We start from the raw sequence: 12,262 nt of genomic DNA on the forward strand, positions 1-12,262 counted from the left end.
ATAAATAACCACAATGAAACCAATTCTGTCTGGATTTAGGCCCCACCACACTAGAGGGACTGTTAAACGCTGTGAGAAAGAGCCGTCTCAGTCCCGTCTCTGTCCCTGCGTGTTATTAAACCTGAGTCGGTTGATCACAATGCCTTAATAGAACAATGACTTGGCCCGTGTGCTCAAGACAAACACTGCTTTGTATCACTTGGCATTAGAACATAGAGTTCTAGAGACTCTTGGACAGTTGTCATTTACATGTTCTCACATTAACGTCATCAAAAGTTCCACGTGACACACAGGTATATACACATATACATATACACTATACAGCTGTGTCACCTAACATCTGTCCAGTTCAGGACCCTCACCTCCCCTGCCTGGGAAAGCACATTGAACAAATTCATGAAATACTCCAGATTAATGAGGACAAAACTGGGGATCTTCTTTACTGTCCCAATGAAGACAAAAGAAAAGTCGGTTCTCACCTATTTTGGATTCTAACCTGATGTGAATGTTACTGATCCCCCAGGGCGGTTGGCTTGGGATTAATGGCTGCTCCACAGTCCAAACCTTGAAGCTTCCTTCAGTGTCTTCGCTACTCAAATCTGAAACAAACTGTCATTTTTATTGCTTACAATCAATTTTCAAAAATATATCTGTCATATGCAAACCTGGAAGTAAGTTAGTATCATTGACCCACGTGTCAAAGTCAGTTTTTGAATGGGTTTCTGGTTAAATGCCTTCAATAAACTCAGCGGTTCACACTTATCCAATATATTCCAACATATTACTTTACAGAATAAACCACATCAGTGAACATTGCACTTGTGAGTTTTAAAGTATTTATTTGCAAAAATTTAAAAGTGGCATTTGCTATCAAACGGGTAAACAAAACACCAAAGTCATCATGCAGAAAACTGAGGAAGCGTGAAGCTAATTTTCCTCTTCCAGATTAACAATGTACTTCAAAAAAAAAATACTATTAAGAGACAATTTTAGCATTGCGGTACTTTAAAAAAGATCTGACATGTTCATCTTGTTATCTATCCAGTCAAGTGACCTCCACAGACATGTGGTTTTGTCAGATAATCAGATTACATCTAAAGAAAATGGGATTAACGTGTGCTCATTCATGGAGGTCCCATGCACTGTAATGAGGGAGTGTTTCCCCTGCAGATTTATGAGCTCAGATCACCTAAAATCGATAGATAATATCCAACAGGGCCTTTCCAACAGAGCAGTGCACTGTAAATGAAGAAAAGGAAGAGCTAGATGATGATAAACAGGTTAATACACGGCAGTAAACTGTAACACGTTTAACTCAGAGAAAATCACTGCGTTGCTGCTGTGGGGCTGTGAGATAAGAGGAATGATCGATTTGTTTTGCTGCTCAAACAGACAGTCAACCTTTCTCTGTTCAAACTTAATTACACAGAACCGGATGGAGAAGATGGGAGGATATGGGACTGATCTGACGAGAAATGGAAGAGGAGATCTAGGTCTGGATGTCACGGTGAGGGAGCGATTGATGAGGTTGAGGAAAGATGCTGCAGAAATGTTGGTGGAGATGTGATGTGTTCGTTTTGACGCTTTGTGCTTTACATTCCACTTCCTGCTGACATCTGCTGGACTCTATCTGAACTTTTTGACCGAAAACACATTTATTTTGGCAGTTAATCAAAACATTATAGTTGTACCGCTCAAGTTTATGGATGAGACTGTGAGACCATGAAGTGAACACTAGCTTTATATCCAGTTAGGACCCTCAAGCAGTCTGTGTTCACCTCTGGTTTTCACTCTTCTCTTTTTTTGGGGGGAGGATAACCTGATCTTGCTCTAGAGATCCGTCACAGCAGGTGCTCCAGACCTCAGCAACCAGTTAGCGCGGGGGCTGTCATGTCTTTATCACTTTTCTGATTATCTAAGATTGTCCCCGACTCTAATTTCACGGCATATGCTTCTACATCAAATACAATTTGAAAACTTTCGCTGAAAAAAGTGTTTTTTTTTTATTGATATGAAAAACACGGTCAGCTGTTCCCATCTGATCTCAAAGGAATTGAGTCTTGATAACAGTCATCAGAACAGGAAGTGTAATGGACAGTTTCTACTTTCCTCAGGAAGTCTACGTGCCAAACTTTTGTCCCGGCATTTTCAGAAACACACCTTTCCATGTGAAGGGTGAGGGATGGGGCCTCAGATATGGGGAGAAGCTACACTCATAATGGTCACAACTGTGTGGTACATGACCAACTAATGTGTGCAGTGATTTGTGAGTAAAATTGGGAACTCACAGGTGTGTTCACACTCAAACAACAAGCACTTTGAACACAGTTGTGTGATTTTGAGGCGATTTAAAATGACACTAAAATTGCTGTCCCAGTTTTCACCAGCATGTTGATCTACAATTTCGTTTAGCAGACGCTTTTGTCTGTTTGAGACTGGAGGGTGAAAAAAAAAACCCTCAAATGTAACCTGGTTTGTGTCTGCCAGGTGATGTGTTTTGCACCAGAGTGGGGCTACCTGACCCAGGCCTGATGGGACATTGGTGTTTCAGACGGCAGGGAAGCACAAACTCAGTGCACTCTAATGTTGCACTTGCACACATTTAACAATCTTTGAATTACAACACACAAATCATTGTACATATTTGAAAATCTGATATGTTTCATTTGGGGATCATAATATACACATTATGAATATTTTTCTCTCTCCATATTTAGAGAGCCTCCTCCCATTTCATTGGGAAAGTTCATTCAGTTCAGTTTCATTTAATTCTATTTTTAAGACGGGTTTTACTCTGAAATAAAAAAAAATGCAAACCAAAAAATCTCATCAGTTCAACTTTCACTACAACGCCCCTTCTCACAGGCTGCAACTACCTGTCAGTGCCCCTAGGGGGATCCCTGGTTTGTTGGAGTTGTTAACTGATAAATAAATAAATAAATAAATAAACAAATAAATAAACAAATAATATCTCAAAACTTAACTCTCGTGACTTCCATCCCTCTTCTGCGTTGTTTTACGGTATTTTTTACGTTCCGATATGTTGTGGCAGGGGGCGGTGTGGAGTCCTATGTTATAAATACATAGATTTTTTTTTTTTTAATCTGAGCGCGTGTGGGCCAGTCCTCGCGCGTTCCACCCTGCTCGCCCTCCCCACGCGCTCTGAGTCCTCAGCATCACTCGAGCTGCGCGAGGTTCAACTCGCAGGTGCTCCTCTGCTGCAGCTCCTGCTTGGACTGGCACCCTTAAGTGGTCCCGTTTTATTTTATAGAGAAACTCGGCGCTAGAGGGGAATCCAGCACGCACTCGCTCTCTCAGGAATACACGAGGTTCACTCTTCGAGGTAAGCAAAACAATGATTAGATATTCGGACACTGAACGCTTTTGTGTTGCAGTTAGTGCTCTGGACGTGGAGCCCTGGTATTTACCGCTTTAAAAAAGAAAAGACAGGGTGGCAAAGTGGAAATAAACCCCAGATATGAGCATGATTTCTAAATTTACAAGATAAAAAACAAAGGCTTTTAACTGTCTTCTAATCTCAGCAGCAAGTTGTTCATGTTAAATGCGCACCCCCCCCCCCCCCACTCATTTTCAAACGTCTGTGCCAACATCCAAGGCTTTAGTGACAAAGCCCAAACCATGATCGATCAGATCGACCTGGAAGGTGTGTGTGTGTGTGTGTGTGTGTGTGTGTGTGTGTGTGTGTGTGTGTGTGTCTGTGCGCGCGTGCGTGTATGTGACATCAAGGCAAGACAGGCTTTAGGTTCCTCATTAACATAGTCTAATAAGTTATTGGCTGTCTCTCTGTTAACATGACCACACACATACACACACATACACACACACACACACACACACACACATGTGTGATGGAAAACTAAATATGTGAGTGAGTGATCAATATCAGAGCATATGAGGTCACTACAGGGCATACAATGCTGTTTCATCCTATTTCATATCCATGTTGCATTCATTAGATCCAAATACTGATAAAAAATCTCTCTCTCTCTCTCTCTCTCTCTCTCTCTCTCTCTCTCTCTCTCAGTATGTGTGGTATGGACGTGGACCTGGATGATGGAGGTTCAGGTGAGGAGGAGAAAGAAGAAGAGTTCTGGATGGGGGAGGGAGTGAAGATGCTGCCCCCTCCAGTGGCCCACAGCGGGGGGAGTGTGTGGGGCAGTCGCAGAGGCAGGTGTGGCTGCCTGGTGTTCGGGGCAGCTCTGATCGTCTGGAACCTGTGTGTGGTCACAGCCAGCGCTCTGCTCCTGGCTGTGGTTTTCTCCATTGTGCTGCTGCCTGCAGTGCTGCTGCTCTACGCAGGCTTCCTCTGTCATTCCAGGGTGAGTTACTATACATGATTCCCTTTGTAGCAAGGACACCCTGAGACAATGGTTGGGGGTGGGGGTGGGGGTTGGTGGTTTGGGTGTTCTATATGACTGATGTTGACTGAGCTGCTGGATTTTGGCTCCAAATTCAGATTGTAAAGTTGCAGCTGCATCTGCTGTCCTTTAACGATTTGCTGCATAAAAACAGGCTGACAGACTTAGTGGCAAAGAATCAAAACCACTGTGTAGCACTGCTGGATCCCCCTTAAGGTAGGAATCCTCATTATATGATGTTTTCCAGTTCAGCCAACATGTGAAACATCAGGATTGGTGAACTTGAAATGGTGAAGTTGTGTAGTAAAAATAACCTTTGTGATGTTTTTAGTTAATTATTCATACATTAAGTGCAGATTATGTTGCTGTCTTGTGGTGAAGACGCCCACTCAGTAAATGTATAGTCCCAAATTCAATTCTGATCAGAGACCAAAATACCATTATGATATGTAATTTTATCCTCCCATTGCCACGCCTTCCTCTGACACTGGATGCGACTCAGTTATGTCCATGTGTTTGGTTTCTTTTTTTGTGCCGCCTTGACCGACTGTTTGATTTTATATTATTGAGGATCCCTACTAGCTGATGCCATAGCAAGTCGCTAGCCTAGGGTTCACAGATACTGTAAAACGTATACAAAGCAGTGGCAGACTTTTAACAACATCTGAGTATCTTACTTTTCTCTGCTGCAGCTTTTCCTTTGAATTTCCGCGACAAACCCCAATTTTTGCTGCCTGTCAACACCAGCGTGTCCAGTCTACATGAGCAGTTGTGGGATTTGTGTTTCCGGGGTTGATGGTGTAGACCAAGATTCATTCTGATATGCTGCCATGATGCTTATGCGGTGGGAGGCCATTTTCGTTCAAAATGTGGTTGAAAATGAAAACATACTGGGGTGGATGTACCCTCGCCAAACCTTCTATCTTTGTTGTCACTACCTCATCAGAGAAGAAAGACCCGTAAAGGTCAAACAAAGTCAGTAAGATTCTCTACTCAATTCTAGCAGAACTAGTTTTAGACAGCATGTTTCTGTAGCAGCTGCACAAATAACAGCGTGTGACTGACTACATCCCTGGAGGTATGGTTGTTAGGTTACGTCATCACGATTATCAGGCTTATAGGATATTAGAACATAACACAACAGAAATTATTGCTTCTATGTTGATTCTTTTCACCACCCTTAAGTCTTTATGGTACAACATCCAGAGCCCTGACCATAACAGCAACACTGGGAACAACTTGAGACTGAGCTGGATGCGTCCTTGAAACCTTTAGTCTAGACTGGTTCAGGCCATCCCTTCTCTCATCTGTCATAAACAAAAGCCAAACAAAATATAAAACTTAAACCAGTGGTTTACCCACAGTGACAAGAGGCCTGATTGGTCTCTGGTGGGAAGCTTTCTTGTGCGTCATTCCCATTTTTATGCTCTTCAGTGTTTGCTGCCTGGCTGTGCTGTCAGCCATCTTGCCTTCCTCTGGGTTTATGTTCCCCGTGATTGTTTCTTCAGCTTCTGAAAAGTGGGTTAAAAGACTCACAAAATGAAAATCACAAAATAGAAGAACCTGGTCAGCGCATTTGTGCTTTTATGGAAATGAAAGTGGCATTAATGTTTGTATTAAGAATTGATCAAATAACTACTTTTATGTGAAAGGTATCACGTAAATCCATTCTCATACATAAAATTATGGACTATTATGAATAGGGAATTTTTCATTCTGGCTGTTTGACATCAAATAATGAAAACAGACATAAAATTTCACAATATGCAATGTAGTATAAACAGCATGTATAGAATTATATGTATTTTATGGTAATTACAAATGGGAATGTTTTTCTTTATCAGGGTTGGAAAAATATCAACTAAATGCAGAACTGTGAGTGACCATTGGAGGGCAGTGGTTGGCTGCATCCAGTATGCTTAAAATTAAAGGAAGAAGAAGAAGACTCCCTGTGTCATTGAATGAGCTTTGTATTTTTATTAAACAATGATTGGAAAGGTGCTGTGCACTTTTGCTGCTTCCTGTATTACCGTGGCCTGAGATGCATTACAGGCCATATTTTGGATTGTTATTTGCTTCATTGCCTATCCCTGCGACAGACTGGCAACCCTCCAGGGTTAAACTCCGCCTCTCGCCCAGTGTCAGCTGGGATAGGCTCCACCCCCACCCCCACCCCCACCCCCACCCCCACCCCCAGCAACCCTTTGCAGATAAGCGGTATAGAACTTGGTAAATCATGACCTTTCCTATGTACAGTTATGTCCCACCAGGGAGCCTTAGCTTTTGGACTCTGTGAGCTGTTTAAGATCAAAATCCTCCTCAAAGAGAATGAATGACTCCACCAAAATGTTTCTTAACTGCTGGTGACAAGAGGGGTGACCAGAAAGCAGTTATTGAAGGTTGAAGGCCCTGACATGACACAGCATTACTGATCATTTACACGGAGGAATTTGCCCTCCTCCTCCTCCTCCTCCCCCTCCTCCTCCCAGACACTCTGTCTCCTTTAACTTACTTGAAATTTAAGCAAGTAACAAAATGTCATTGGAAAGGAACTGGAAGATGATGCCTTATTTAGCACAGACGCTGAGACTCTGTTGGAGGTATAATTACAACCCTCAGGGAGAGTCTTATTAGCAACATTAGTTATAAGCTTGAGCCCTTATCTCACTCCATAAAAGACGCTCAGACTGGAACAAGATGCCCTCCCAAAAAATAAAGAGTAGACACCCTGCCTTTCTGATGTTGATTGTTGAAGGGAGGGTGCGGCTTGTTTGTGTCAGTCACATGTGGAGCGGTTAGATCACCAGGGAAAAGGTGATGAGTCTAAGCATCGCGCCAAAATCTCCTGTTAAGATCTACAGCTCTGTCCTTGGCTCACCCCACCCGCCGCCTGACAGGTCATAACATCAAAACACATGTCTGATCACCTAGGCTCCTGCTGCAAGAGGCCTTGGTATGTATAATTTGATTTGCCAAGACAGAGCAGACATTAAGAAGGTGTGTGGGTGTAATGATGATTGAGGGAAAATGTCAGTTCAGAGCAAACAGAGACAATGTGTCAGTCAGAGAGTTCCTCTTATTGTGGTCTGAGAGAGAGACTCTGAGAACACAGCCTAGTCTGATGAGGTTCCACTACCAGCTGTGCGCACACACACACTGGGAAAATGTGTTTGGTGAAAGCGCAGCATGCACATGAGGTGTGTCTGTGTGTGTGTGTGTGTGTGTGTGTGTGTGTTAAACATGACTGTTGCTAGGGTACAGCTTGATATAAAAAGTAGTGTTGAAAAGGTCCTCAGAAAAACCCGAGCCATTTCGACTGTCTGAGTGTGTTTGGCAGAGAAAGGAGGTAATGTGTTTGTACCTGATGTGTGTATAAAGCCAGTGATTACTTCTTCACCTCATGTACTTTCTGATCGAACCTCCTGCTCATTTTTTCCTCCTGGTCTTGCCCTTTTCTGCCTAAATTGTTATCTTTCTCATGTTCTGGCTGCTGTTAGCCTTCACAGGTGATTGACAGCTCTGAGACGCTTTTTATCTGAACTGTAGAGGGAGGCTGGGACAGACGTCACACACTGCTAACCATACCACCCCACATCTGAGATGCAAACACACACATAAGCACACATTACCTTGGAAAAAGAATGCCTTGGCACTATTAGACAAAAAGGAGACAAAAATGCCTCTCCTGCCTCCTTTTATGATTCTATGTGTATTTGTCTTCACATAGGTCCTTGACGCCCCCTCAGTTGTTTGCCGTTACCTGGATGACAACAGCTGCTCCGCCCTCATCATCCTCGGCTTTGTGATGATGTCTCCGCTCGTGGTCGTGGCGGCTGCAGTCTTTTGTGGGTTGCTCCGAAGGTTCCGACTCCTGCTTCTCATCCAGCCGATGACACGCGCCTGGTACCGAGGGCGGCTGCTGGACTGGGTGGGCAGCGTCCATGCCTGGGTCTGATGGATAGAATGAGGGTCTACCAAGTCAAATGAAATTCTGAGATTTGTCAACCTGGGCCTTATTTTCTTACACATTTGGGTCAAGATGATTAGTTCAAGATTAGTTTGACTGGTCCAATATTGAGTGAGATGATAAGGTCTGAGTGTAACTAGTATACAGGGAACTATAAATACCAAACACCATCCACTCTAAGAGTTTCTTTTGCCATCGACGGGACCTCGATGGTTGTCAGTGTCTTGACATCTTCTCCTTGCAAAGAAGAGGTCTTGCCATGAAATCTCACGTACTCACTCTTAAGGATAGTTTCCCGTGATCCCTCTGGTCTCTGCTGTCTCATCCCTGTTTATTTTGGGCTCATGAAAGAGCACAGCGATATTGCAAGGGGTGGTGAAACCCACTGATGCAGTGACACAGGGTTCTCTTCACTGCTGGACTCATGCAGATCACCAATCTAAAAGCAGGTCGCACTCTTTACAACACAGACGGTCTTCTTCCTCCCACAACTGTGTGTTTCCTGTTGAGAGGGGTCAGTCGTGAACATGTTTACTCTTTTAAAGTGCACAATTGGAGCCGGAGACTGTGACGAGAAGCTCTCAGTTTGGATCCTTCAGTGACGTTATTACACATCTGAATTAGCTGTCTGAGCCTGTCAGTGCCAAAATCAAGCATTTTTAGTTGACTGACTTTAACAGGGACATTTGCCTGTTGCAAACATTTTGCAGTTGTCGACATTAATGTCTCAGTCAATAATGAAAGGCTGAAACTAATCTTGTACCCTATCAATCAATCTGACCCAAACACAAATAGGGCGCAGGTTGAACCATACTTTCCCGTGTGAAGATTAGAAAACTTGATCTGTGTAAAGAGGCACATATATCAGGAACATAATATATAAAGTTCAGTATAATGTTAACACACATCATAGCTCTTATTTCTGAAGCTTATTATCAGTTGAATCATGACTGTCCTAGAGACTCCACGATGGGTGAAGGGTTTAGAGGAATATTTTGTCATTTTGAGACGTCACCCACTCTCGTATCTTTTGGTTAAATATAAACATTCAGTTATCTGAAGAGGGAACATGAAACGGCCAAGACTCATTCCAAATTCCAGAAACAGACTCAGCAGCATGACTGAAGCTCCCCAATGAACACATTATATCTGGTTTGTTAAGTTGCTACATTCAGTTCAAATTATATTTATTGAAGTCCATCTAATACAATAGCAGTTCACAGGACTTTACATGAAAGCAGAAATAAACATGAAAATGCTTGTATAAACAGGAACATCAATGCATGAAAATGTCTCTCATGAGAGCAAAACAAGAAGCACATATAAACAGAAGAACCAGACTTGTGTAGCCACCAATTCGCGCACGTTTCTCGAGAGCGTTGAGAAAAAAAGAAAGGTCTTAACTTTAGTCTGGCTTAGTTTAAAACAAAAACACACTCAAACTGCTCTGTGTTTAGTGGCAAAAGTACTGATTATTACTTAACCAGTTAGCAGATACTGTGGAGATTTTCATCTCTTGACCGGAGAACTGCTGGGATTACAGACTGAGATCATGTCTGACATGTACTGTGGAACCAGACTGGTTTGAGCTTTAGATACTACAAGGAGAGTTTGGAATTGAATCCTGAGCACAGGTGATGGTGTTGTTGGACTGGAGTTATCTAGTTTTAGTCTATAGATAGTTTAGCTCGGGAGAGAACTGCAATAGCCCAGCCTGTTCATGAAAAATACCAATTGCTCTTAAAAGTCCAGCTATAGTACTCGCAGATGCATGGAAACAATTTGTTGGCGACCAAGCGCAGTGATTTCCTGGACCAAGAAATAACGCTGCAGCAGTAAAACCCCAGTCTGCAGCCAATGCTGGGGCTGTTGCACAGACATATCTCTATATTTACAAGATATCTGCTGATTTAATATTTATATATGTATGTATATATGTATATATATATATATACACATACATACACACATATAGTATTTATCAAGCTTTAGTAGTTGAATGTTCTCGCTTCTTGTCTTGTGCTAAGCTAAGGTTAGCACTGCTGGCACTAGACATATTACAGTGAGAACAAACCAACCCGTGAAAGTGATCCTGTTCAACTCATTCATCAGAATTATTCAAACTATTCCTTCAGCTGTGTTGCATTGGAACTGCATAGTACAATGTTGTCTCTTATTTTGTCGACTGTTTGAATATGTCAGGTCTTTTGGCGTTTTGTACATAATGTGATTTTACCTACGTTCAATGTAGCAAAAAGCTTTCTGCACGGTTTTAAATGAACAAAATACAGACAGAAATTGTGCAGGAAGGAAAATGCAAAATCACTTGGAAAGGTACAGGAGAAATGCAGGATTTTCAGACTATTTAATACAACAAGCTGCTAAAACAAGACTCAAGCACCTTCATTTTTATCCTTACGGGAAGAGGGCACATCGCAGAGCAGTTCATCATGATTTCATCCATTTCAATCTGTACATTAGGGTCATATTTTAACTTTCTTGTATTGCCTGTTTTGCTAACTGTGTTGACGTCATCTTGGTCAGGTATGTTCTGAACCCTTTTAAACAGGGTAATGTAAAATGTGTTACTTAAAAAAAAAAACTGATATTGTGTGTGAGAGCAGGTGTTTGTACTACTTGGACAAATGTATGTGATGTAGCAACATTAGCAGTCCTGCCTCGTGGTAGGAAGTGTATGAAACATTTTATTTTAGTGAGTCTTTGATGAGATTGCAGCGTTATGAGAACAAAGAGTAAAGGCTGTGCAGTGTAGTCAAATCAGTGGGATTTGAATCATCAGACCATTGCAGCTCATTCTACTGCTCCTTTGCTTCCTGCTGATTTAAATTCATCAGTGCTACACATCCGTTTTTTATCTGCGTGTCCTTGCTCTGTGATTAAGTGCTCAGATTTGAGGTTTCATTTCTCAAAAGCAAACCTTGAGTTGTATTGTTTGCAGGAGATGTTCTCAGTTGGACTGATATTACATTGAAATGTTTTTCTGCTTCGTTTAAAATTTTACTCGAGCTTTACCTGTTTAAGACAGCACCGTCTTCGATCTCCTTGAACTGTTTACAGCTACGAAGCTTTGTTGGTTCTATTTACTTCCTGTACGAGGGCTGAAAGGTATTTGTCGACAGAGCAGTTTACACGCTGGTTAATATCACGTCTGAAATAATGTAAGGAAACATTTGAATAATCTGAATTTTGTTTCATTTTTCATTTCTGTGTTAAATAAAACACATCATCATGTTCAGACCTTCCATTAATAAAAGGAGAACATTTTGCCTCTTGAGTCCAGGAGAAACCCTATAAAATCTCTCTCTCTCTCTTGCTCTCTCTCATACGCGCGCGCACACACACACACACATACACACACACACGCTTTGTAACACACGGTGGAAAATCTTTGTTCCAACAGGACAAAAAAGAAAAAGAAAAGACTGAATATCTACACTTGGAAAGAAAAATGGTGTCAGACAGAAGCAACACTAAATTCAAAACTGCAAAACGAAGCTTTTATTCTTTTAAAGAAATGAACAAACCAAAAACAGTATGTGTATAAATCTGAGAGAGCACAAGAGATATTAAGATTATGTGACATAACCCTTGACCCCTGTAACGAGCCCAACACAGTCAGGGTTTTAACAGCAACTGTTTTACCATGTCTGAGCAGTAAGTGATCAATTAATTAGTCGTCTTTTTAGCGTGTACATCCACTCCACTGAGCCAGCGTGCAAAATACCAAATGGAACAGGATTGTAATTAATGTTGTTAATAAAACCTCTGATTACCCTGGAATGACCTGTCAAAATGGTGCCTGTGAAAAGGGGCAACAACAGGCGGAAAGAGGTCTGACACTTAGTTACACTCCCGTTCTCACAATTTATAAAAAGGGTACATTAGTTAATGCTTA

At 41.9% G+C, this 12,262-nt stretch overlaps 1 protein-coding gene across 1 annotated transcript; it reads left to right on the top strand.

Moving 5' to 3' along the window:
• Positions 1-3,051: 3,051 nt before the first annotated feature.
• On the top strand, positions 3,052-11,652 carry tmem88bl (transmembrane protein 88b-like). The gene is made up of 3 exons (XM_086200768.1): positions 3,052-3,343; positions 4,046-4,340; positions 8,107-11,652. Exons 2-3 carry the CDS (start codon positions 4,047-4,049, stop codon positions 8,332-8,334), a joined length of 522 nt encoding a protein of 173 aa, XP_086056894.1. The 5' UTR covers positions 3,052-3,343; position 4,046; the 3' UTR covers positions 8,335-11,652.
• The last annotated feature ends 610 nt before the right edge of the window (positions 11,653-12,262 follow it).

The sequence above is a fragment of the Aulostomus chinensis genome, chromosome 3 (genome assembly GCF_037954235.1).
Source record: "Aulostomus chinensis isolate RoL2024-O1b breed Wild chromosome 3, RoL_Achi_v1.0, whole genome shotgun sequence".
In the NCBI taxonomy this organism is placed as follows: Eukaryota; Metazoa; Chordata; class Actinopteri; order Syngnathiformes; family Aulostomidae; genus Aulostomus; species Aulostomus chinensis.